The following is a 24,257-nucleotide window of genomic DNA, read 5'->3' as shown; positions in this document are numbered from 1 at the left end:
ATATTTTTTTTTTATTTGATCTATTAACCATTCTTGCGCCTTATGGTACTGGTATGAAATTATTTTAAATCATCATCATCATCACGACCCATTACGTCCCCACTGCTGGGGCACGGGTCTCCTTCCAATGAAGGAAGGGTTTAGGCCTAGTCCACCACGCTGGCCAAGTGCGGGTTGGTGGACCCCAACACAAGCAAGCTTGTCCTGAGAGAGTTGTCGGGTAAGTGGGCAACCCGACTGTCAGATGTTTTCAAGCCGCCCGAAGGCCTCTGACTAGGCTTAACGACTGCTACCGAAGCAGCAACCGGGACCCACGGCTTAACGTGCCGTCCGAAGCACGGAAGCGTCCAGAAAAGCACCACTTGAAATTGGTCACCCATCCAATGGCTGACCGTGTCAGTTGTTGCTTAACCTCAGCGATCAGTTACGATCACTGAGGCCCGCTCGACTACGGACGCTTCTTATTTTAAATACTAACCATTATTTTCCACCTTTATCTGAAATAAATAATAGGTATTATAAGGACTAGTTACTTATGTAGATACCTACTTACCTACTAAAATAATTTTTAATGTAGTTACTGTCATATGCAGTAGCATCCTACATCCTCACACTTTTGTATGAGTGGCTGGTTCTGCTTCCAGTCAACTTGATGTCATTTGTATATGAAGTAAGTACAAAATAAATGCAAATTTGAGTATAATTATGGCTCTTGTTTTAGTTGTACAAAACCACACTATAAGATGGAGGATGGCATGGACATAGAGGAACATGATCTGTTGAACAACCCTACTGTGAGGAGCGTGTTTCCAGATCTTGCCGTTCTCAAACAAGAAATTATTGATTTTGATACAAGTGAAGGTGTAGCACCAGGTTTGTAATTTGAATGCTCTGTTAAGGTTATATTATACAACTCTGTGCAAAAAGTATAGGGAAAAGATCAATAAAACACAAAATCTTTGTTATTCATCCTATTTTATCAACCTCAAAGTATGCTCCTTCAGAAACGATACACATATGCCAACTAGGGCATGCAATACCGCAATACCGGTATTGTGTAATATGGGGAACCCGGACAAAATCCACGCTTTTTTCAATACCGGTATTGAAAGTTAATACCGGTATTGAAGTTATACCAGAATTGGACATTTTTGAGGCTATTAATCAAGCGATTAAGATATAGTTAGCCTTGTGCTCCTATATACTATGAAAGTGCACTTGTTTTCAACCGTTACATGCGGTTTTTGGCCTTTGGAAACCTACTTGTTGTCCATGCGTTCTAAAATTTTAACTCTAATACTCAATTCTCGTTAAAATATATTACATAACACAGAATTTGATGGCTTTTTCTTGTTGTATTTTGCCCTTTACGACCTTTAAACAAAATATATGCCATTTATAACAAGGACGTCTAATACCGGTATTAATACCGGGATCCTGCATACCATGATGAAAAGTTTAAATGATTGGATAATTCTTTGGATTATTTGTATCCTTTCTAAAGGAACATACTTCATGTTTTTTAGGTAAGCCTAGACCTAACACCCCACGCAGGCAGTTTGTCGTACTTACTACTTACTGGATACAATGAAGGAGCTAGTGATTATCTATTACTTATTTCTTTATCACCTTGCGTTTGGCGATGGACGGGCTCGTTATTTGAGTTCATATGAGGCTCGATTAAAACATTACGGGATCATGTCACTCACGAACAGGAGAAAACTATTAGATCTTACGTTCTTGCATGGTCTCCTTAGGAACAGAATCAACTGCCCTCAGCTATTAAGTAGAGTTGAAATAACTGTCCCCAATAGGTTGCCCAGATCCAACGTGTACAAGTTATTTAGGCAGCGTCCTTGCAAGTCGAACCTGGGCAGTAACTCACCTCTGTTTAGAATGAAACAAATCTATAATGCATTACCTAAAAGAGAATTTGACATATTTCACGATGCTTTAAGGTCCTTCAAAGTTAACTTTAAAAAGCACATTAACACCACTTAATTTCCATTTCTAAGTTGCTTAAATTGTTTGTTTATTGATACCTAAATTGTTAATTTCATTGTTTGTTCATTGTTTATTCTTAAAGTTTACTAATGTTATTATTAGTTAAGAGTAGTTATCATTAACTTAGTAAAATGTTTCCTCATTATATCAGATAGCTGTAAGTACCTATAATTAAGTGAACACTTTATTAAGTATTTTATTTATTTAGCCTCGATGATAATAAATAAATAAATAAATAAATAAATAAATAAATCAAAAAGGAGATTCAACCAGATGCCTGCGACATATCTATCTATGTATTTGTGTAAATGTATCAGCTGTCCGATAGCCATATTACAGGCTCTGTCTAGTTTGGGGTCCAATGGCTGTTTGTGAGATGTCCCCACATATTATCCTTACTAATATTATAAATGCGAAAGTAACTGTGTCTGTCTGTCTGTTACTCTTTCACGCCAAAACTACTAAACGGATTTGAATGAAATTTGGTATACATACGGTCTAGACCATAAGAAAAAACATAGGCTACTTTTTATCCCGGAATTCCAATAATCCGGAATTTATTTATTATACAGATACATTGTAATATATCAGGTATACAAAAACCCAAATCGTTACTATAATTTGATATTTATTAATTTATTACTAGCTGACCCGGCGAACTTTATACCGCATCTTACCCTATCCTACCCTACCCTACACTACCCTACACTACCCTACAATACCCTACACTACCCTACACTACCCTACACTACCCTTCACTACCCTACACTACCCTACACTAACCTACACCACCCTACACCACCCTACACCACCCTACACCACCCTACACCACCCTACCCTACCCTTCCCTACCTTTCTTACCTTTTAAACCTTCCCTGGACTTCCACAAATATTTCAAGACCAAAATTAGCCAAATCGGTTCAGCCGTTCTCGAGTTTTAGCGAGACTAACGAACAGCAATTCATTTTTATTATATAGATCTTTTAAAACCATAACTATGCTACTCTTACAGCTAAACCAATACAGTAGTGTAAATAACTTATATTTAAATATGTCACTCACTTTCATACTTCTCTCTAACATTCCCCTGCATACATTCATCTGAGAACAAAATTGCATTAAAAGTCACACTAACCGTAATCTAGCTAATATTTTCACACAGACTGACTTTAGCTTTGCTCAATACCAATAACAAGAAGAATGTTTATCCTTTCTTCATTCATGTCACACCCTAAGCACATTTATATCTATCCCAATTAAACATTATTGTACCTTACAGAAACATTTACAACGTCGCCGGAAGTATCAAAGATAAATGAAAACAAAAATCAACTACACAATTTAACGGTCTACAATGGGGATCATCCTACCGAGTGCTCCACTCAAGACCTGGATGTGAAACCTGACCACCTGTGTACTGACATGGATGACACAATAACTGTCAAGGGCAACAGTTTGACAGAATTTGATGAAGTTGAAACTGAAATCAAGAAGGAATCAGAGAATGTTGTAGCAAATGAATTGCTATTTTACAGGAACAGAATTATACTCGGCAAGATACAAGTAGATGAGTCTGACGAAGAACGAGAAATTTATGCACCAGCTGACTGTAATAATGTTGTAAACAACAAAACAAACAATGATCAAGATTTGGCAGTGTCAATATACACTGATGAAAATAGAAGCATGAGGATAACTAAACAGTATTATGAAATGGAAAAATGTATGCAAGCGAAAATTATTCTAACTAACTGTTATACAACTCTATTGAACCATAACTGTTACTGTGCTCAGTGTGCAGTGTTGTTCCCCACCACTGAAGCGTATAGTGAACATTACACGAGCACACACACCGAGACCACTAAATCAACCAAAGCCTCGGCTTCTCTAGTAATACGTAAAAAAATAATGTACCCACGTGAGCAGGCATTTGTTTGTGACACCTGCGAGAAAACATTCAGCAATAGAAGTAGCTTGATACAGCACATGTTAATTCACACTGGCGACAAGCCATTCGAGTGTGACATTTGCACGAAATCATTCTACCGAAGAAGTCATTTGAAGAGCCACAAGTTAATTCACACTGGAGAAAAACCATTTCAGTGTGAAACTTGCAAGAAAACATTCAGATATATATCGGCTTTACAACAACACAAATTAATTCACGCTGGGGAAAAGCCCTTTCAGTGTGACATTTGCAAGAAATCCCTCAATCACAGAAGTGCTATAAAAAGGCACAAGTTAATTCACACTGGCGAAAAGCCATTCCAGTGTGACATTTGCACGAAAACATTTTACCTAAGATGTCATTTGAAGAGCCACAATTTAATTCACACTAGAGAAAAACCATTTCAGTGTGAAACTTGCAAGAAAACATTCATATATATATTGGCTTTAAAAAAACACAAATTAATTCACACTGGTCAAAAGCCATTCCAGTGTGACATTTGCTCGAAAACATTTCAACAAATAAGTCATTTGAAGGGCCACAAGTTAATTCACACTGGAGAAAAACCATTTCAGTGTGAAACTTGCAAGAAAACATTCAGATATATATCGGCTTTAAAACAACACAAATTAATACACACTGGTGAAAAGCCATTCCAGTGTGACATTTGCTCTAAAACATTTAAACAAATAAGTCATTTGAAGGGCCACAAGTTAACTCACACTGGAGAAAAGCCATACATGTGCGGTAATTGCAAAAAATCGTTTAGGCACATTAGTACTTTGAAAAGCCACGAATTGATCCACACGGGAGAAAAGCCGTTCCAGTGTGACATTTGCACGAAATCATTTAACCATAGAAGTAATCATAAGAGGCATATGTTAACTCACACTGAAGCAAAACCTTTCCCGTGTGAAACATGCAATAAAAACTTTAAACAAATATCGGATTTAAAACGACACAACACACTGGCGAAACACCATTCCAGTGTGACATTTGCACGAAAACATTTGTAACCGTAGAGGTAATCTAAACAGGCACAAGTTACGTCACACTGCAGCACAGCCATATCATACTGATGAGTCGGAATAAATGTGAGATCCGGGAAACATAGTACATGACACGGCGTGAAACAGCGGGATGTCAGTGAGTGTCAGTGGGGCGCGCTGCGGGCGAGGGCTCGGCCTCCGCCTGTCCCCTCACTGCAGGCAGCGCCGGCGACGCACAGGCCGCGTTGTCGACACGCTCTCCTACACCCACATACAAGCGACTCCACCTACACTCCCTACCTACACTCCACTCCATCACTCCATCAACTGCCTCTGTGGTCTAGTGGTAGAAGCTTCGCTTCATGACCCAGAGGTCCCGGGTTCGATTCCCGGGTGGGACCATCAATTTGTGTTTCTAAATTGTGGTTCTAAGTTTGGATAGGACATAGAAGGCTGATCACCTGATGTCCGAAACAGTGTAACGATCCATGCTGTCGGATGGGCATGTAAAGCAGTCGGTCCTGCGCCTAGCTCTCTCCAGTCGTGTCGGTCAATCCGTCCCATTGGGCTATGAGAGTGATGGAACAGAGAGTGCTCCTGTGTACTGCGCACACACTTGGGCACTATAATCTACTCCTGCGTAGATGGCTGATCTCAATTGAGATTGGCCGCCGTGGTCGAAATTCGGCTAGGAGGACATCATTACTCCATCACACATCAAGTCACTGTCTGGTCGTGTCCGCAAACTGATCTTTACATTCAAGCAATTACGACATATAGCTGATGAAGCACTCCTTAAGATGGTTTATTTTTGCCTTTGCGCAGTCCATACTAACTTACTGCATCTATAAAAATAAAAATAAAAATAAAATAAAATAAAATAAAATAAAATATTTTTAATTCAGATAATAAAATCCATAGAGTGACATTGAAATTAAAATTACAGTTAAATTATAAAAAAAACACTCATTAAAATACATGCACCAGATCAACAATATAATAAAATACAATAAATTTACAACACAATCCACATAGAATGATTAAATTAATTAAATTATATTAAATTATTATTGTCAATTAAATTGAATTAAATGTCCAAAATCAAAATTACTAAATTACTCTTCTTATTAAAGTTTTCCATAGTGGGGAGGCCATATCCACTACTGTATTCAGAATGCTGTTGGGACTGTTCCGCACTCTGTTTATCAGGGATGTGGTTTTTTTGCGCATAACAGCATGGAAGCCGTCGGTGTAGTTAAGTGCAAACATCCCTGATGCGCTACAGTAGCGAGGTAGTCCCAACAACATTCTGAATATATTGTTGTACTGGATACGCAGGGTATCCAGCGATTTTTTGGTATGATCAACCCACAGACTTCCCGTGTAAAAGCTCTGACAGTAAGCTTTAAACAACGATATTTTCACTTCTGTGTTACAACGGTGAAATCTGCGGGCAAGCATATTACCTCTGATCGCCAGAGCCCTGCGCTCCCTCTCGATATCAATATCGTCATTGAGCTCATCGTTCAGCCAGTGTCCCAAGTATTTGCACTGCGACACCCTTTTCACATCAATTTTATTTAACTGGATGTTGAGAGTGTTCTCGGGAGACTTACCTGCAGACTTAAAAATAATGTATTCACATTTCTTAACGTTGTAAGTGAGACCGTGAGAGGCAGAGTACGACTCGCAGACCGCCAAAAGCTCCCTGAGTCCACGGGCCGATGGGCTCAGCAGCACCATATCATCGGCGTAGCTTAGGTTATTGACGCGAACGCCCCCAACGCTACAGCCAGATCTGGTGCTGCTCAGCTTCACTATGAGGTCGTTGACATACACGTTGAAAAGCTTGGGAGACGTCAGTCCCCCCTGTCTTACCCCGCATTCCAACGTGTATGGCTCAGACAGTGCACCGGCCCACCTTACCAGGTTTGATTGGTTAGAATACCAGTACCGGAATAGGTTCAGCACTTCCACCGGTACCCCCCTGTCCCCCAGCTTCCCCCAAAGTACATCATATGACACAAGGTCAAAGGCCTTGGAGAGATCCAGGAAACAGGCGTACACCGGTGTTTTACGAGCAGTGTAGTACCGGACAGTATGCTTGAGACTCAATATCGCGCTTTCAGTAGAGAGTCCGGGTCTAAAACCGAACTGCGCATCGTGTAGGTTCAGATATGGGTCTAAACAAGAATCAAGCAGACTGTCCAGCACTTTGGCAACGGTGGTCGCGAGAGAGATTGGCCGATAGTTCCCCCTATCAGTGATATCTCCCGTACGGTTTTTCACAATGGGCACAACCAGTGTTCTCATTAGTTTATGAGGTAAGTATGAATGACTCATACACATTGTGAAAAACATCGCGAGTATCCTGGGAAGGTGAACACCGGCAAACTTCAAGTGCTCCACACTCAGCCCATCATGGCCGGGGGACTTACCACCAGTCATCTTCCTGAGTACATGCCTGATCTGCGCTGCAGTGAAGCGTGTATATGGCAGCTCCTCCACTCCACAGCTCTGATGTGTGTCGCACACGGATGATGCTGAGGGGCCGAGCGGAGAGTGTACTTGAAAGTGAGACCTGAATAGATCAGCAATGGCAGCAGGATCACTTCTGCCGTCCACACACGCCGCAAGACCAGGTCTGACATCCAACTTTTTTGTAGCCTTCCAGAATTTCCCAAACCTTTTCGCATGTCTGTGGTCAGCCAATACGTTCATTTTAAGTTGGTCCTGGTTGTTTTGACACCACCTAAGACGACTTTTGAACCTTTTCCTCGACTCAGACATGCTTATAAATACGGGGCCTCTGGTAGGTCTCCTACACAGTACCCAAGTTTCAAAGTCACGCCTGGCCTCTTGGTGTGCTTCGCGAACATGCCTATTCCAGCCACACAAGTGTTTCGCCTTCTTAGGTCTGCTGCACAACTCCCCACTCGACCTCTCAGCCGCATCACTTAGTATGTGGATCAGTTTATCATACATCCCATCCAGCACAGACCTATGACTATTGGAGCCACATAGACCACGGCTGCACTCAGTAAACTCAGGCGGAAAGTCAATATCCCTTAACCTAGTGTTGCACAAGAGGTGGTACGTATTGGTCTGAGACTCATTTCTTTCCCCCCATATAACTGAGTCGCGATAGAATGTGCGAGTATTTATTTTCGGCCTTACTACGGACAGATTACATTTCATAAATAATGGGAGGTGATCTGACACAAAAACATCCTCTATTGTACCTACTTCTATTATAGATTGCCACGCTGAGTGTGTAACAATAAAGTGATCGAGCCACCGTCTGCACCCATGGGCCTCACTCACAAACGTGTAGGTGTTAGAATTAATCCCAAGTTTGTCTATATCTGCACAAATCCACGACTGATCCATACAGAAATTTGTCATTTCCGCATAGAACAATTCATGGGGATGGGCATTAAAATCTCCTAAGACAAAAACACTCTCAACATCACAGCTTTCAATTATGGCACTAATCTCCCCCAATACCTCTGCAAATAAAGGTAAGTTATCGGATGAGTCAGTTGGCATATAAACGGTTATTAACAGAATAGACCTCCCCCCCACAGTCGCCTTAATTGCTGCCAGACGCACACTATCACATTCCAATACCGTCACCTTTGAGAAAATACCCTTCCTCCAAAGAATGGCTACACCCCCGTGTGGTCTCCCGACCAACAAGCCAGCGGAAGTATCAACAGCGGACTTGCCAGTGAACTCAAAATCAGTCGAAATTGAGGCTAGAAGTGGTAGGTCATGTGGCAGCAACCAAGTCTCCTGAAGAGCCACTACGTCAAAGTTCACACATAGGTCACGAATATCATCAATAGATCTTTTTACAGATTTACAATTGAAGCTAACTAAATTAAGATTGAGATCCATTAATGTATATCAAAATATTCTATAACTAAATTCAGGGATTTGTATTGTACATAAACCGTACAAATCGTCTAAATGTGATACCACTAGGCCACAGTTCGTCATTCAAAAACAAGTGAAGCTTACTTTTACATACAAATAACTTATAAGCATTGTACTGCCTAACTTTTTTCATGTTAATCATTTTAAGATTCACAATTTCACCAGTTTTTTCTTTAATATAATTAATAATATCGCTTTCCGAAGTCTGTTTACACACATTTGAGATAAGGAGAGGAATGTTAACCTCCGAAGCCGCTTTGAATTTATTCCCTGGCTCAATTTTAGCGCAACCCTTTTGTCCAGTAAGTTTATAAGACTTAGCAGACTTATTTTTAACAAGGACCCACTCCGAATTACTACTCTCTTCCACTTCACTAGAGTTCAAATTAGGACCCGACGATCGGGCAGTCATTTTAGCACTGCAATTCGGGTTATATTTGCATGATACCGGGCTTCGAATAGCATTTGCCGTTGGGCAGGTCGAGGCGGCCGACGCGTAGGTATTGTGCGCTTGATCAGGTGTTGCGGTACGGGCCTCCACGCTCCCGCGTTGTTCCGTCCCGCTCACTCCCACAGCTGCGCCGCATGTAGCACTGGTACGCTGGCTTCTCTCGCTCTCTCCGTTCGTAACCGCGGTACTGGCCTCCACGCGCCTTGGAGAATCTTCCGTTTCGTTTTCTCGTTCCCGTTGAATAGAGACATCCTTATCATCGGTCATGGTCAAGGGCAAGTGTTCCGTTGGGTCGTTAGCCCTAACAACAGCTGACAGGTCAGGTGATCTATATTGTGGCACATATTGTAGGCCCATAGGGCCACTGTCAAGCTGGAAACTGTTGTTCTCAAGACACACTCGGTTTCTTTGGTTGACATTAACATTTGTGAAATTGTCAATAAGCGATGCATTTTTTGAAAGTAGAACCTCCTGCTGCAGCTGTTCAAATTTTTCCGTAGTAACGTACTTCTCCTCCAAGGAACAGAGTTGATTTTTGAGATATATTATATCTTTAAGTAGCCGGGTCACATCAACGTGATCAAAAGTTACCGGGGGGAGTCTGTGTAAATCTTTAGCCACGAAAACAGGAAATATCTCAGGATTGGCTCCTCTCATCAGCGATATAATATCACCGAGGTCTCTGGACATTCTCTTCTTGCCTTCTTTACGACGAAGTGGCATCTTCTTCGCAATAGGCGTCGACTCATATAGTAGGGTTTTAGCCCTCGTTATCTCCTCCTCCGAAAAAGAAGTCGTGCACAGCTGATGCACACTATCATCATCCATAAAGTCCAGGACATTATGCAGAAAAGACAGAAGTTCGTTAATCACAACGTTGCAGTTAGCACACTTCACCGTATTCGAGGTCATTGTCCTCACACTCGGGTCACTGACTTGCTATGAGCGATACGACCGCTGCCCAACATGCCGCGGTGAGGACTGATGGGATTTCTCTATGCCTGGGGAGGTGCCTCTAAAACACACATGATCCATGCAGAGCGATCTCAAAGAGCGCTACTAAAGGTCTCATATTTCAAACCCTTCAGATATCCAACATCAAAACTTTATACAGACACAAAAGTGCTTACGGTTCGTGGACTGTACATTCGCTCGGTTATAAATATTAAAACAACATACCCAAATAGCTTACGATCCGGTTTTCTTTTGTAGCACCCGCAGAAATGACAAAGTCTGTCGAATCACCCATAAAAGGACCTCTTTTGCTCAAAATTTCCACACCTTTCTTGGACCATTTTTGTACAATAAAATAAATAAAATAAAAAATTTATACCAAAACACTTTCCACTCATGCAAAAGAATTACAGTAAATTATATAGAATCACTCAATTATGACGAAATTGAAGGTCTGCTAAATGTAGAAAATTAAAAATTATTAGGAAATAATATATATACTTAAGTATTTATTTACCCTTATATATATATACTCATTTATATCATACCATATTTATATGCACTAAGTATTGTATTATTATATTTAAATATGTAGATACAAAACTAAAATATAAAATATGTCTAACAAGTAGGAAACTCAAGCGATGAACGAAAGACACTGGCTCCTACGATACAGGTCTCCTAGTGTAGGTTGCCAGGGCCATTTCATGCAGTCGAAGCCTTGTGTAATGTAAATTGTGAGTTAACTCGGTATTATTTAAGATTTACTACTTCTACTTTATTTAGATCATAAACATGTTGTAATAGGCTAAGTTTTTGTCAATAAATATATTCTATTCTATTCTATTCTACTCTACTCGGTAGGTGTAGTTAGGGTATAACGAGTAAAAACTCACACTCCGAGCTCGTGGACGAGACACCAAGTGCACCATTAAGGCGACGACACACTAGCGGACGCGGCTGTCAGCCGCGACTTCAAGGTATCTAACGTAACAGCACCAGTAATGGACACCTTAAGGATTTTTTACAAATGATTTGGCTGTTACTCGCACAGTTTTTGAGTTAGAATATTGAAAGTTGGTATGAATCGTAGGAATATCTTGCCGTTTAAGATGAATGTACACTAGCTCGATTTAAACTATTGGTATTTCAGGAAATTGTATATTTGTAAAATATGTCCTGAAACCACAGTAATGGACACCCAACCTCCGGTTATGGACACCCAATGTTGGACAGTGATTTTTTATTGGATAAAAGTATAAAATATTGTTTTATGCTTATATTATTATAATTGTAACGATGATTAGTAATCATAACCGATTACACAAACAGGCTTGGTCGCCAGTTACACTATGGGAACCATCAAAGACGGAAAATTTAACTTTCTGAAAAAAAAAAGTTTTACAGAAACACAAAAATTTCCAATTCAACATTATAAATTCTGTCCTCCTGCATTTTATTCTGTTCCTGGGTATCATTATGTTCCCCCAGTGGGACAGAGAGCAGACACAACAGTTTTTTTATCCCAGACTGTTGCCAGCAGCCAGCTTTGCAGCGGACCACGTGATTCAAACTTTCCACATCTCCATACGATCGAGCGCCGTAAGGTCTATTTAGATCGGCCTTGCTTACGCTTGCCTTGCGGATCCCATTCGAGAGCCTGTCTCAAGATTGGGTTTTAGTATCTACGCAGGGTATGGCTATTCCAACTTCATTTGCGGCGTTTTATGTGTGAACCAACAGGATCTTCATGGCAGCTTTTCCTCAGATCTATGTTGGAGATGATCTCGGGCCAGAAAATCTTTAGGTTCCGCCAGGCCAGGGACAGCGGTTAATGAATACCTGCAGCATCTGTGTATCTATGCGTCTTTGTGGTCTACCAGGTGTTGCAAGCGTATAACAGTACCGACTTTAGTAACGTTGGTGATAAATATCTATCACTGTAATGGAGAGGTGTTTTGACTGCCACATGCATCGCAGACATGTAAATGCACCATTGACCGTATCAGTACGGGCACCCACATCTAGGTCAATGCTCTCTCCTGCAACAACACTCTCGTCACAACCTCTTCCGTTCCCACAATCCTCTCGTCATGTCATATCATCTGGGTTATCCAGGTCTTGCATTTACACCAGCTAGAAAATGCTTTTAATTTAAGCTTTTCTTTTCAGAACCATTTCTCTCACTTCCCTTTTTTCTACTAAGATTTTGCTCTTAATTCCTTCTCCTCCTAAAGCCACTTCTTTTCAAATTCTCATGGTATTCTTACCAAGCTTCACTGGTCTATTTGTCACATGATCACTGTCTATTTCTCTATTTCTATTCTCTGTGGGTCTGTAAGTACCTGCACCTGGCTCTCTCAAATGAAACCTTTGTGCTTGTGCCTCTAGGTCTAAACTGCATTCCTAAGCTTGGACCATTTCCCACTATGCTGGTTCACTGCGGGTTGGTGGGTTCACATATTTAGATGTGCTTAACTACTACTTATCATATTAGTAATTTTATTTCATTGTGGAACATGTTTGTGTCTCCATAACGCGTGGCTGCAGTGGCCATCTTTTACATCCATAATAGCATCTCCCATTTGCTTGGGCGTATATACGTTTTTCATGGAAAATGTGAAACATCCAGTGATGGACACCCAATTATGGACACCTGTACAAGACTGGTATCCTTCATTTTATTCATGTTTTACAAAAACTACCAATATAATTATGAAATTCTAAAGACAATTAAATAAGAAAACACAACATTACCTTAAAATATTATTTTCGACACGTGTCCATAACTGGATATACTGAAAATTTGCAAACCAGTAATGAACACCCCCCTCTGAAATCATTTCCATAAACGTAAGCTGCCCTATTCCTTTGAAAATATGTCAGAAATTCAGTATTCAAATTCAAATTCAAATTCAAATATTCTTTATTTCTTTAACAAACTTATAACTAGTTACATACAAGGTTGGAACCACCTAGTAAGCATAAAAATACTTGTGACAGGTGGTCCCGCTCTTTTCATAGCATATAGTGGCTGTTTTCTAATTAGGACGTTAAGTAAGTACAAACATTATTTTTAAATTAAGTAGGTATACAAATTAGTTATATTTAAAGTAATGTGGTTAGTGTGTGTGTGTATATATATGTGTGTGTGTGTGTGTATATGTGTGTGTGTGTGTGTGTGTGTGTGTGTGTGTGTGTATGTGTATGTGTGTGTGTGTGTGTGTGTGTGTGTGTGTGTGTGTGTGTGTGTGTATGTGTGTGTGTGTATGTTTGCTGCTACATACCATTTAATAATTTATTTATGCTGTAAATAAATAATAACATTGTAGTGGAATACCTACATCAAACAAAATAAAATAATTTAAAATTAAAATTAATTCATAAAAATTATAATCATATTTAATATTTTATTAATTGTATAAATTCTAATTTAAAAGCACAAATAAAAGCAAGCTATTTTGTATTGTATAAATATCTACCTAAATCTAAATTAACTAAACTAAAAAGTAAAAGTAAAATAAACAATAATAATAAATACCTAACATTAAAAACAAATAAGTAAATAAATAATCAATAAAATATAAAACGCTAAATACTTACCTTCACGTCACGAAGAATGATGTCGTGCCGTCCCGCTGATACACTGGACACAAGTCGCCGCTCGCTAGTGACAACTACGTCACCGCCTCGCCTGTTCTAAAAATAGATTACGGGCTCGCGACTGTCCGTCGCATGCGCCGCCCGCAGTGCCAGAATCACTACCGCGCTGAGTGCATGTCGCTTTACGCACGCTATACCTACGCGAATATTTACGCGCTTACGTTAAATAATTTACTAGCTTTCTACTTGCTTGTGTGCTTATAATACCTAGTACTTGCTTGTGCTTATTTCGATAATTTAAGAACTTATAATTTGTGGATGTGCAAATAAACTGTGTTTAATAATTTACCAAGTGAGTTATTATTTCTACAACACACCACATACCACATTGGTGACCCCGCTGAAGCATTCAACGTCTGAATAATATGGAGAAAGACAAGACCACGATGGCAAGTACTGACAAGGGAAGTTACCAGACGGAAGACCGCAACAACACCAACGACGACGTCAGAGATCGCGTTTCCACTGCACCATCTGAAGTATGCCGTGTCGGTGTAAAAATACCGCCGTTCTGGCCGCAGAAACCGGCACTATGGTTTGCCCAAGTAGAAGGTCAGTTTATACTTTCTGGTATTAAGTCTGATGACACAAAATTTTATAGCGTCACATCTCAGCTTGACGAACAGTATGCGTCAGCTGTTGAGGATTTAATTAGAAGTCCTCCGGCTACTGGCAAATATGAAAAACTTAAGACGGAATTAATCGGAAGATTATCTGCTTCTTATGAAAAGAAGGTTCAGCAGCTTTTAATGCACGAAGAGCTTGGTGATAGGAAACCTTCACAATTTCTTCGTCATTTACAGAACCTCGCAGGAGAAAATCTTCCCAACGAGTTCCTGAAGACGATCTGGACCGGCCGAATGCCTCAAAACATCCAGACGGTTATAGCCAGCCAACCCCGTGCTACGTTAGAGGATTTAGCAGACTTGGCCGATCGTGTATTCGACATAACTTCTCCATACGCAGGTGTAGCCAGCACTTCAACATCAGCCGCTGCAGCTGTAGGTCAACCACCGGCCTCCGCCTGGAATGATATGGTTATGCAGATCTCAGAGCTCACACGTCAGGTAAAAAAGCTTACTACTGAACGCTTTCAAAATCGCTCAAGGTCAAGGTCAAGGTCAAACCAACAAAATCGGACCCGGTCATCATCCAACTCAAGCCGCAGGAATTCCAAGTACCCAACATGCTGGTACCACTACAAATTTGGACCAAAGGCCAACAAATGTTTGAAACCCTGCAACTTCACCGAGTCGGAAAACTACCAGGGCGGTCGATAATGGCGACAGACGATTGCCCCAAAGCTACAGGTCGCCTGTTCGTCACAGATCGTAAGTCAAAGATGCAGTTTCTCGTTGATACTGGAAGCGATCTCTGCGTCTTTCCACGGTCTGCATTACCACAGAGACGACCAAAAACCAACTACCATCTTTACGCAGCCAATGGATCAGTAATCGACACCTATGGTTATTATCATATGGAGCTCAACTTAGGACTTCGGAGAGATTACTCGTGGCGATTTGTTGTTGCGGATGTCACTCGAGCCATCATTGGAGTAGACTTCTTGTCTTTCTACAATATTATGGTCGATGTTCGTAACCAGCGTCTTGTAGACAACACCACGTCACTCTCATCAAAAGGAGTATCGGCGCAGACTACACCGACTATCTCATCAGTCAAGTCAGTCGTCGGAGATACACGGTATCACAATTTACTGAGGGAGTTCCCGGACATCACCAGACCAAACGGTTCTCAGCCGGCCCTCAAGCACGATACCGTCCATCACATCAGGACTACTCCAGGACCCCCTGTCTTCTCTTCACCTCGACGCTTAGCACCTGACAAGCTGAAGATAGCGAAACAGGAATTCGAAGCGATGCTGAAATCTGGTGTGGCGAGACCATCTGAAAGCTCGTGGTCTTCTGCTCTTCACATCGCACCAAAGAAAGACAATGGTTGGCGTCCATGCGGAGATTACCGACGCCTGAATGATCGCACAATACCGGATCGATACCCTATAAAACACATTCAGGACTTCACTCATCAACTAGCTGGCAGTCAGATCTTCTCCAAAATCGATCTCGTGAAGGCGTTTAATCAGATCCCTGTAAATCCTGAAGATATTTGCAAAACAGCGATCACAACACCATTTGGGCTGTATGAATTTCCGTTCATGACATTTGGGTTGAGAAATGCTGCGCAAACCTTCCAGCGATTCATCGACGAAGTGCTCAGAGGACTCGATTTTTGCTATGGATACGTTGACGATGTGCTAATATTTTCAGCCACTGAAGCCGAGCACGAAGGTCATTTACGTCAACTCTTCAAAAGACTTAGCGACTATGGCATCTGCATCAACTCGGCGAAGTCAGAATTCGGAAAATCGAAAATAACCTTTCTTGGGCACGAGGTTTCCTCTAAAGGCATCAACCCTCTCCAGAGTAAGGTGCAGGCAGTTCAGGATTTTTCAGTCCCAAAGACTGTCAAGGAACTCCGTCGATTTCTTGGGATGTTCAATTTTTATAGACGATTTGTGCCAAATGCCTCAAAGATCCAATCACCACTAAATGCAGCACTAACTGGTTCTAAGAAGAGTGGATCACAACCGGTGGAACTAACATCGGACATGATGGATGCATTTAACGCATGCAAGGATCACCTAGCTAAGGCAGCCATGCTAGCTCACCCACACACTGAAGCAGAACTCGCCATCTTCACAGACGCATCAGATACTGCGATCGGCGGAGTTCTTCAGCAAAGAATGGACAAGAAGCAACAATGGCAGCCACTTGCCTTTTTCTCTCGTTCACTGAAACCGTCGCAGCGAAAATACAGCCCCTATGATCGTGAGCTACTCGCCATCTATGAAGCCATCAAATACTTCCGGCATATGGTAGAAGCTAGAGATTTCGACATCTACACCGATCATAAGCCATTAACGTTCGCATTCACGACTAAAAGAGACAAATGTTCGCCAAGGCAATTTCGATACCTCGATTACATATCGCAATTTACCACCAACATCAAATATGTTTCGGGCAGCGATAATGTGGTCGCAGATGCACTCTCACGGGTTGACGCCGTCACTGATTCCTTCGATTATGAAGCTCTTGCAACTTCTCAAGATACAGATCCTGAGCTGCAAGAACTCCTTCACAAAGGCACGGCACTTAAACTCGAAAAGACACAGATGTCAGAAAGCCCACTTCACCTATATTGTGATGTATCAACACCTAAAGCCAGACCGTATGTCACACCCAGCTTTAGGAGAAAAGCCTTCGACGTCTTACATAGTCTGAGTCATCCAGGAGCATCAGCATCGGCCAAATTAATCTCAGATAGATTTTTGTGGCCAGGAATACGCAAAGATTGCAAACAATGGGCTAGAGAATGCACAGAATGCCAGAGAAATAAAGTTTCCCGTCATACTTCCTCTCCTCTCACCCCAATTCCTGTTCCTTCCCAACGATTTTCCCATGTTCATATGGACATAGTAGGGCCTTTACCCGTTTCTTATGATTCCAGATACTGTCTCACCGTCATCGACCGCTTCACCCGATGGCCTGAGGCGTATCCTATGGCTGACATCACCGCAGAGACCTGCGCCCGCACGTTCATCGCTGGCTGGGTCGCACGCTTCGGGTGTCCAAACACCATCACCACGGACAGAGGCAGACAATTCGAGTCCCACCTCTTCCGCAACATCGCGAACATCCTCGGTGCTCAACATCGTCCAACCACGGCATATCATCCTGCTGCAAACGGTATGGTCGAAAGGTTCCACAGGCAACTGAAGGCTGCTATCAAATGTCACACCAACATCAACTGGACTGAAGTACTCCCGATGGTCCTACTCGGAATACGCAGCGCCTGGAAGGAAGATGTCAAGTCATCATCTGCAGAACTGGTGTACGGAGAACCTCTGCGACTACCTGGTGAGTTCTTTTCCCCATCTAAGAACCAGGCCATAGATGTTGCAGATTTCGCGGACAGATTACGCAAACACATCTCCAACCTGACTCCAACCGCATCCAGCTGGCACTCATCCAGGACGTTCTACATGCCAAAGGATCTGCAAACGTCAGAGTACGTTTTTCTTCGCACTGACGCAGTAAGAAAACCTCTTGACTCTCCATACACAGGTCCCTATAAAGTCTTAGAACGCGGAAAAAAGACGTATAAAATCGACATCCAAGGTAAAATCTCCACCGTGACAGTCGACCGTCTAAAGCCAGCACACATAGCTAGAGATGACAAAAATGTTCCCACTAGACCGGAAATTCCCACGAGACCGGAAGTTCACACGAGACCGGAAGTTCACACTAGACCGGAAGTTCTCGCTAGACCGGATGTCACTAAGAAAGATGTACCTACACCTATCCTAAAAACAGCCGAGAGAACTACAAGAAGTGGAAGAAGAGTACGCTTCGTCAACTATCGCCTGTAGTAACAGTCTCGGCGGGGGAGTAATGTAGTGGAATACCTACATCAAACAAAATAAAATAATTTAAAATTAAAATTAATTCATAAAAATTATAATCATATTTAATATTTTATTAATTGTATAAATTCTAATTTAAAAGCACAAATAAAAGCAAGCTATTTTGTATTGTATAAATATCTACCTAAATCTAAATTAACTAAACTAAAAAGTAAAAGTAAAATAAACAATAATAATAAATACCTAACATTAAAAACAAATAAGTAAATAAATAATCAATAAAATATAAAACGCTAAATACTTACCTTCACGTCACGAAGAATGATGTCGTGCCGTCCCGCTGATACACTGGACACAAGTCGCCGCTCGCTAGTGACAACTACGTCACCGCCTCGCCTGTTCTAAAAATAGATTACGGGCTCGCGACTGTCCGTCGCATGCGCCGCCCGCAGTGCCAGAATCACTACCGCGCTGAGTGCATGTCGCTTTACGCACGCTATACCTACGCGAATATTTACGCGCTTACGTTAAATAATTTACTAGCTTTCTACTTGCTTGTGTGCTTATAATACCTAGTACTTGCTTGTGCTTATTTCGATAATTTAAGAACTTATAATTTGTGGATGTGCAAATAAACTGTGTTTAATAATTTACCAAGTGAGTTATTATTTCTACAACACACCACATACCACAACATAAATATATAATCTACGATGAATATTTTAGGAGTTTCTCTACGTCACCGTAATCAAGTTTATCTAGCCATTCTGTAACAGTCCTTTTACAATCGCGAATAATCATAGGGTATATGCTAAGAGCTTTGTTTACCTGTTTGTATACGTGAGCTGCTTGCTTGTCGTATTGATTACTTGCAAATGCCGTTTTTTTAAAAATGGAAGGGATAGCAAGATCCTTTCTCCTTCTATTGAGAAGGGATTGATCAAAAGCAAAATGTTTATGAAACCTTAAAATTATATTCAAAATGTATAGCTTTCTCACAGTTAGGACATGGCTATTAGAATATAGCAGAGTAGTAGGGTATCTGTAATGCTTGAAAAACATCACCTTTAATAGAGATCGTTGTGCTCTTTCCACTTCTATGAATTTGGTTTTAGACGAACCACCCCATACTGGTATACAATACATTAGGATAGGTTGGGCTAGTGCAATGTATATTTTAGTCAAAAGTGCGGGTGACGCTACATGTCTTAGAATTTTAAAAATCCATATCAACTTTCGAATCCTGCCTGTTACAAGATCTATTTGTAAGTGCCACGTCAAGCGTTGATCTATAATAACTCCCAGATATCTAATAGAGTGCACTTTGTCTAGAGTGGGGCAGTTGCAGAAGTTAATACAGTCGTGTATTTTTAGGTTGAAAGTATTGTCTGGCTGTGAGTTATTATATATCGAAAAACATACGTACTTAGTTTTCTCTGCATTAAGTGTAAGGAGGTTGTTTTTAAGCCACTTAGAAACGATAGCTAATCCGGATTCACTTACTCTTTTAGCATGTTCCCATGAGTCTCCCGAAAAAACCAGTGCAGTATCATCAGCATATGCAAAAATGTTTCCGTTAGCCAAGTTTAATTCACACAAATTATTTATGTAAATTAAAAATAAAGTCGGTCCTAAGACACTCCCCTGCGGAACACCGTAACTAACACTTGTTACATTGCTGATGAACTGCCCAATTTTGACGCTTTGTTTCCGGTCCGTAAGATAGTCTTTAAATAAATCCAAAGGTGTTCCTCTAATGCCGATTTTTTCTAGTTTTTGAATAAGAATGGGTACGGATACGGTATCAAAAGCCTTTTTTAGGTCTAAAAAGACAGCAAGGCACTTTTTGCCACGGTCAAGTTGGTCAACAACTACAGAACTTAGCGCGGCCACAGCATCTTCTGTCGATTTTCCATTTCTGAAACCGAATTGGGAGTCTGATAACATCTTGAATTTGTCTAGGTATTTCATAAGCCGTGTATTTATTAGTTTTTCCAAAATTTTTGAGATAGCGGGTAGCACTGAAATTGGTCTGTAATTGCTGACCTCCTTGTCGTCCCCACTCTTAAATACTGGCGTAATGATGGCTTGTTTTAGAGAGGAGGGGAACACACCTTTACAAAAACACATGTTTGTCAAATGACAAATTATCGGTAAGACTTCACTTTTAGCAAATTTAAGAAAATGTGTAGCAACATTATCCCACCCAGGAGCACTGTTAGAGTTAAGACTCATAAGGAGATTTCCCACTTCTGTAAGGGAGGTGTCAAGTAGAACAAAGGATGATGTCTGTGAGTAGAAAGTGTCCGAACTACCTTCATCTATATGAGCACCAGCCAAACACTTTTCCGCTAAGTTTTTACCCACACTTGCAAAGTAGCTGTTTACACTATTGGCTGATATAATAGGAGATGAATCAATGTTTAGTAGATTACGGCTATCCTGTTTTGTCTTTGATATATTTGTTATGTTCTTTATATTTTTCCAGAGCTCTTTTGAATTTTTAGTTGATTTATCTAATAGATCGCTGTCGTATTTACGTTTAAGTTTTTTAATGATTTTACTACAAAAGTTTCTGTATCGCCTGTATGTTATCTTTAGGGTTTCATTGTATTTATCTAATCTCAGTTTAAGTTGCATTTTATTACGATTTTTTATGCAACGCAATATACCAGGAGTAATCCAAGGTTTTATGATACGTCTCGACTTAGGAACATTAACTGTTTTTGTGTTTTCTTTTATAGAGTTATTTATTTTATTGATTAGTTCATCGACAATATGATTAGGGTCATCACTAAAGAGAAGATTAGCAAGGTTTGCCTGTTTAAGTGTATTTAGCGCTTTTTGATAATCTACAGTGTTTTTTATTTTAGGGTTACATTTTATCATTTTAGCGTTGCATAAATTAAGAAATATCATTGCGTGATCAGTTACCGTTGTGTTAAAAATTGCTATATGAGCAGATAAATTGTTAATATCAAGTTTCAACATGAAATGATCCAGGCAGTTTATTCCTCTAGTCGGCAGGAGATGTCCCGGTTGCAGACCGTGCAATGATAGCATATTCAAGTAATAAGAACGATTGTTCCTTTCGTACGTATCTTCTTCTAATTTAGGTATTAAATTTATGTTAAGGTCTCCGGTGACAATAATATTTCTATTCGATTGTATGAATTGCAAATGATCATTCAAAGAGTTAATAAAAGGTTCAGCATTATTATTTGACGGAGACCGATATATACCTATTATTGTGTTGTTTTTAAGTTCTATTTGTAAACATGATGCATGCATTAGTTTTATTTCTTTAACATATATAGTATAGTTTCCATAAAATCAAGAAAGTCAATTTAAAATAAAATAAAACGAAATTACCAACAATATTCTACACTTACCTCTTTAACAATTTCCTTAACAAATCTCCATTTCATTTGTGAACCCCCGTCAAATGAACTTTTTTTCTTCACAATTTTTAATCTTAATGGATGACATAAATAACTTGTTTATATAACAAGGAGGGATGTCTAGGCTTTGAAACTAAGGTGTTGCAATTTTCGTTAAACTATGCATAGGTACTCTTATTTTAGACAAAATAAGTTTGTAAGTGTCCATTACTGGGTCCGTGTCCATTACTGGTGCCGTTACGTTAGGTAAGAAATGTACACTACGCTGTTCAAATTATCGGACGTAAGTCGCGGAGGTAACCTTGGAATGACCTTCAGCTTTCAGACGTCCGCGAGCGATCTGGCACGAACTGTCCCAAAAGACCGTGCACACTATCAGTCGCGGCCGTCAGCCGCGTCCGTAAGCCGCGTCCACTAGAGTGTCGGCTCCTTTACGTCTAATTCTGTCCTATTCTGAACCTTAGTCTGTGAAATAAAAAACTAACCTCCCTGCACTTGACAAGTGACAGTTGACAGATACTGCAAGAAAATAGAAAAAAAAACTTACTACCTTACCTCTTACCTATTCTACAATACAAAACAATTTCTTTTAGCATTTAATAATTGCTATTTCGTCGCAGTCGTAGAACAATGACGGATCTGCAAAACAGCAACTTTACAAGAGAGCCAGTTAAAGTTTTTAAACAACGTTTTGTTCGATAAAATGAAAACGGCTGAAGCAATTCATTTGAAATTTGGTCACATTATTATACGAATGGACTTTTGCAATATAGCCTGTATAATTAGTCTGTAATAAGTCTAGGTTTCCTGAAAAATCAGATAGGTCATTGTTCTATGTATCCAACTATATCGCATTATATGATAAGTCGTTTTTTTACGGACTTTTATTGCGTATCTAATGGCGTATTATACTTTTCGTCGTTGTTTTAGGGAATATATGGAAAAATTCAAAGACGGATCTTTAAATAACCTATTTAGGAGGTTGCTGATTGCGCTATATTATTTTTTGTTTAGGTCCTAATTTTTTTACAAAATACAATTATTTTATAAAATGTTTTTTGAAGACGCCATTGTGTCCAAGCATCAGTCAATAATCATCCAATGCTAAACATAGGCCTCTCCCAAGGAGCTCCACAACACTCGGTCCTCGGGCTTCCTCATCTAGCCTCAGATACCCTCATTTCTGATACGATCCAGCAGAGAAACCCCAAGCATAGCACGCTGAGCGACTTTAAATCGGTGGACCAGTACTACCGTCAGTGCCCACCTATCTGCGCCATACGTCATCACTAGCAAGATGCACTGGTTTAAGAAGACTTTTGTCTTCAGGCTCTAATGATAAAAGTCTTCTTCTCTGATCAGGGATGGCCGAGGAGAATATGTGACGGAGTTTCCCAACTCAATATCGACATTTGTGACCCTTTGCTGGGCAAAGGTCTCTTCCTGGGTCTTCCAGCTATCCCTGTTCATGGCCTCTTCATTCCAGTTCCTACTAAACACGTCTAGGTCATCCCTTTATCTTCTTCTGGGTCTGCCCCTGTGCCGGCGGCCGTTATCGGCTACCCATTTGGTATCATTTTTACCCTACCTATCCGGCTGCATACGACATACTACTCACTTCAGTTTGGCGGTCTTAGCACCCACGAGTATTAGCACGTCCTTCGACGCTATCTCGCCCAAATAAATTACTCATTGACATATTGTATTTCCTGCCTATCTACCTCAACCCTACGTTTCGTGCTGTTGGTCATGTCTGTTGTCTTCGAACGGTTCACCTTTAGTCCAACTTCAAGGCTTGCCGTGGATAGCTCTCGCAACATTTGTTGGAGCTCGGGCGTTGAGTGGGAGAATAGGGCAATATCGTCCGCAAAACCGAGGTTTGACTATTTTTTACTTCCGAAATTGATGTCCTTGTTCACCCAGGACTGTGTCAACTTCTTGAAGACTTCTTTGAGGAAAATTGTAAAGCGTGTACAGCGAGGGTCGCCTTGTATGACACCCTTTTCAATCGGAAACGTTGGACCAGTACCAGGTTTTTCCAATTTCACGTTGGCTGAGCTGTTTATGTAGTGTAGATAGTACCAACGAGTTCAATGTAGATTGGATGAATTTTGTGGTGTTAAGGGCGGAAAGTATTGCTTGATGGTAGATACTGTCGAAACCTTTTGTATAGTCAATAAATACATGGTAAAGTGGTGTGTTAAGCTCTATGAACTTTTCAATAATCTGATTGAGCGTGTATAGAGGGTTCGCGGTAGAATAACTAGGTCGGAAACCGGCTTGTTCTGGTGGTTGATGTTAGTTCAGCAGAGGACGGATGCGATTGTGAATTATTTATACATGTGTGATGTCAAGCTAACGGGTATATAGTTTCCGAGATCGGATTTCTCACCCTTTTTATGGAGAAGTAAGTATAATGTGAGAATTACAGAATTTACGGGGAATTTTTCCTGAAATTAATACGTGA

At 40.5% G+C, this 24,257-nt stretch overlaps 2 protein-coding genes across 7 annotated transcripts in view; one reads left to right on the top strand and one right to left on the bottom strand.

Annotated features, from left to right (window-relative positions):
* LOC125489135 (zinc finger protein 62-like) overlaps positions 1-5,231 on the top strand; it is a 35,657-nt gene extending 30,426 nt beyond the window's left edge. For all 3 annotated transcript variants that reach the window (XM_048623967.1, XM_048623966.1, XM_048623969.1), the window contains exons 2-3: positions 722-873; positions 3,284-5,231. In XM_048623967.1, coding sequence (XP_048479924.1) covers positions 744-873; positions 3,284-4,968 — 1,815 coding nt within the window. In that variant the 5' untranslated portion in view covers positions 722-743 and the 3' untranslated portion in view covers positions 4,969-5,231. The remainder of the gene's footprint in view (positions 1-721; positions 874-3,283) is intronic.
* The window catches only part of LOC119693291 (zinc finger protein 1 homolog), a 538,991-nt gene that overhangs the window by 365,556 nt on the left and 149,178 nt on the right, over positions 1-24,257 (bottom strand). The gene's annotated exons all lie outside the window — the stretch shown is intronic.

Source organism: Plutella xylostella, chromosome 11, assembly GCF_932276165.1.
Source record: "Plutella xylostella chromosome 11, ilPluXylo3.1, whole genome shotgun sequence".
Lineage (NCBI taxonomy): Eukaryota > Metazoa > Arthropoda > Insecta > Lepidoptera > Plutellidae > Plutella > Plutella xylostella.
This window is presented reverse-complemented; position numbering and strand designations above follow the sequence as displayed.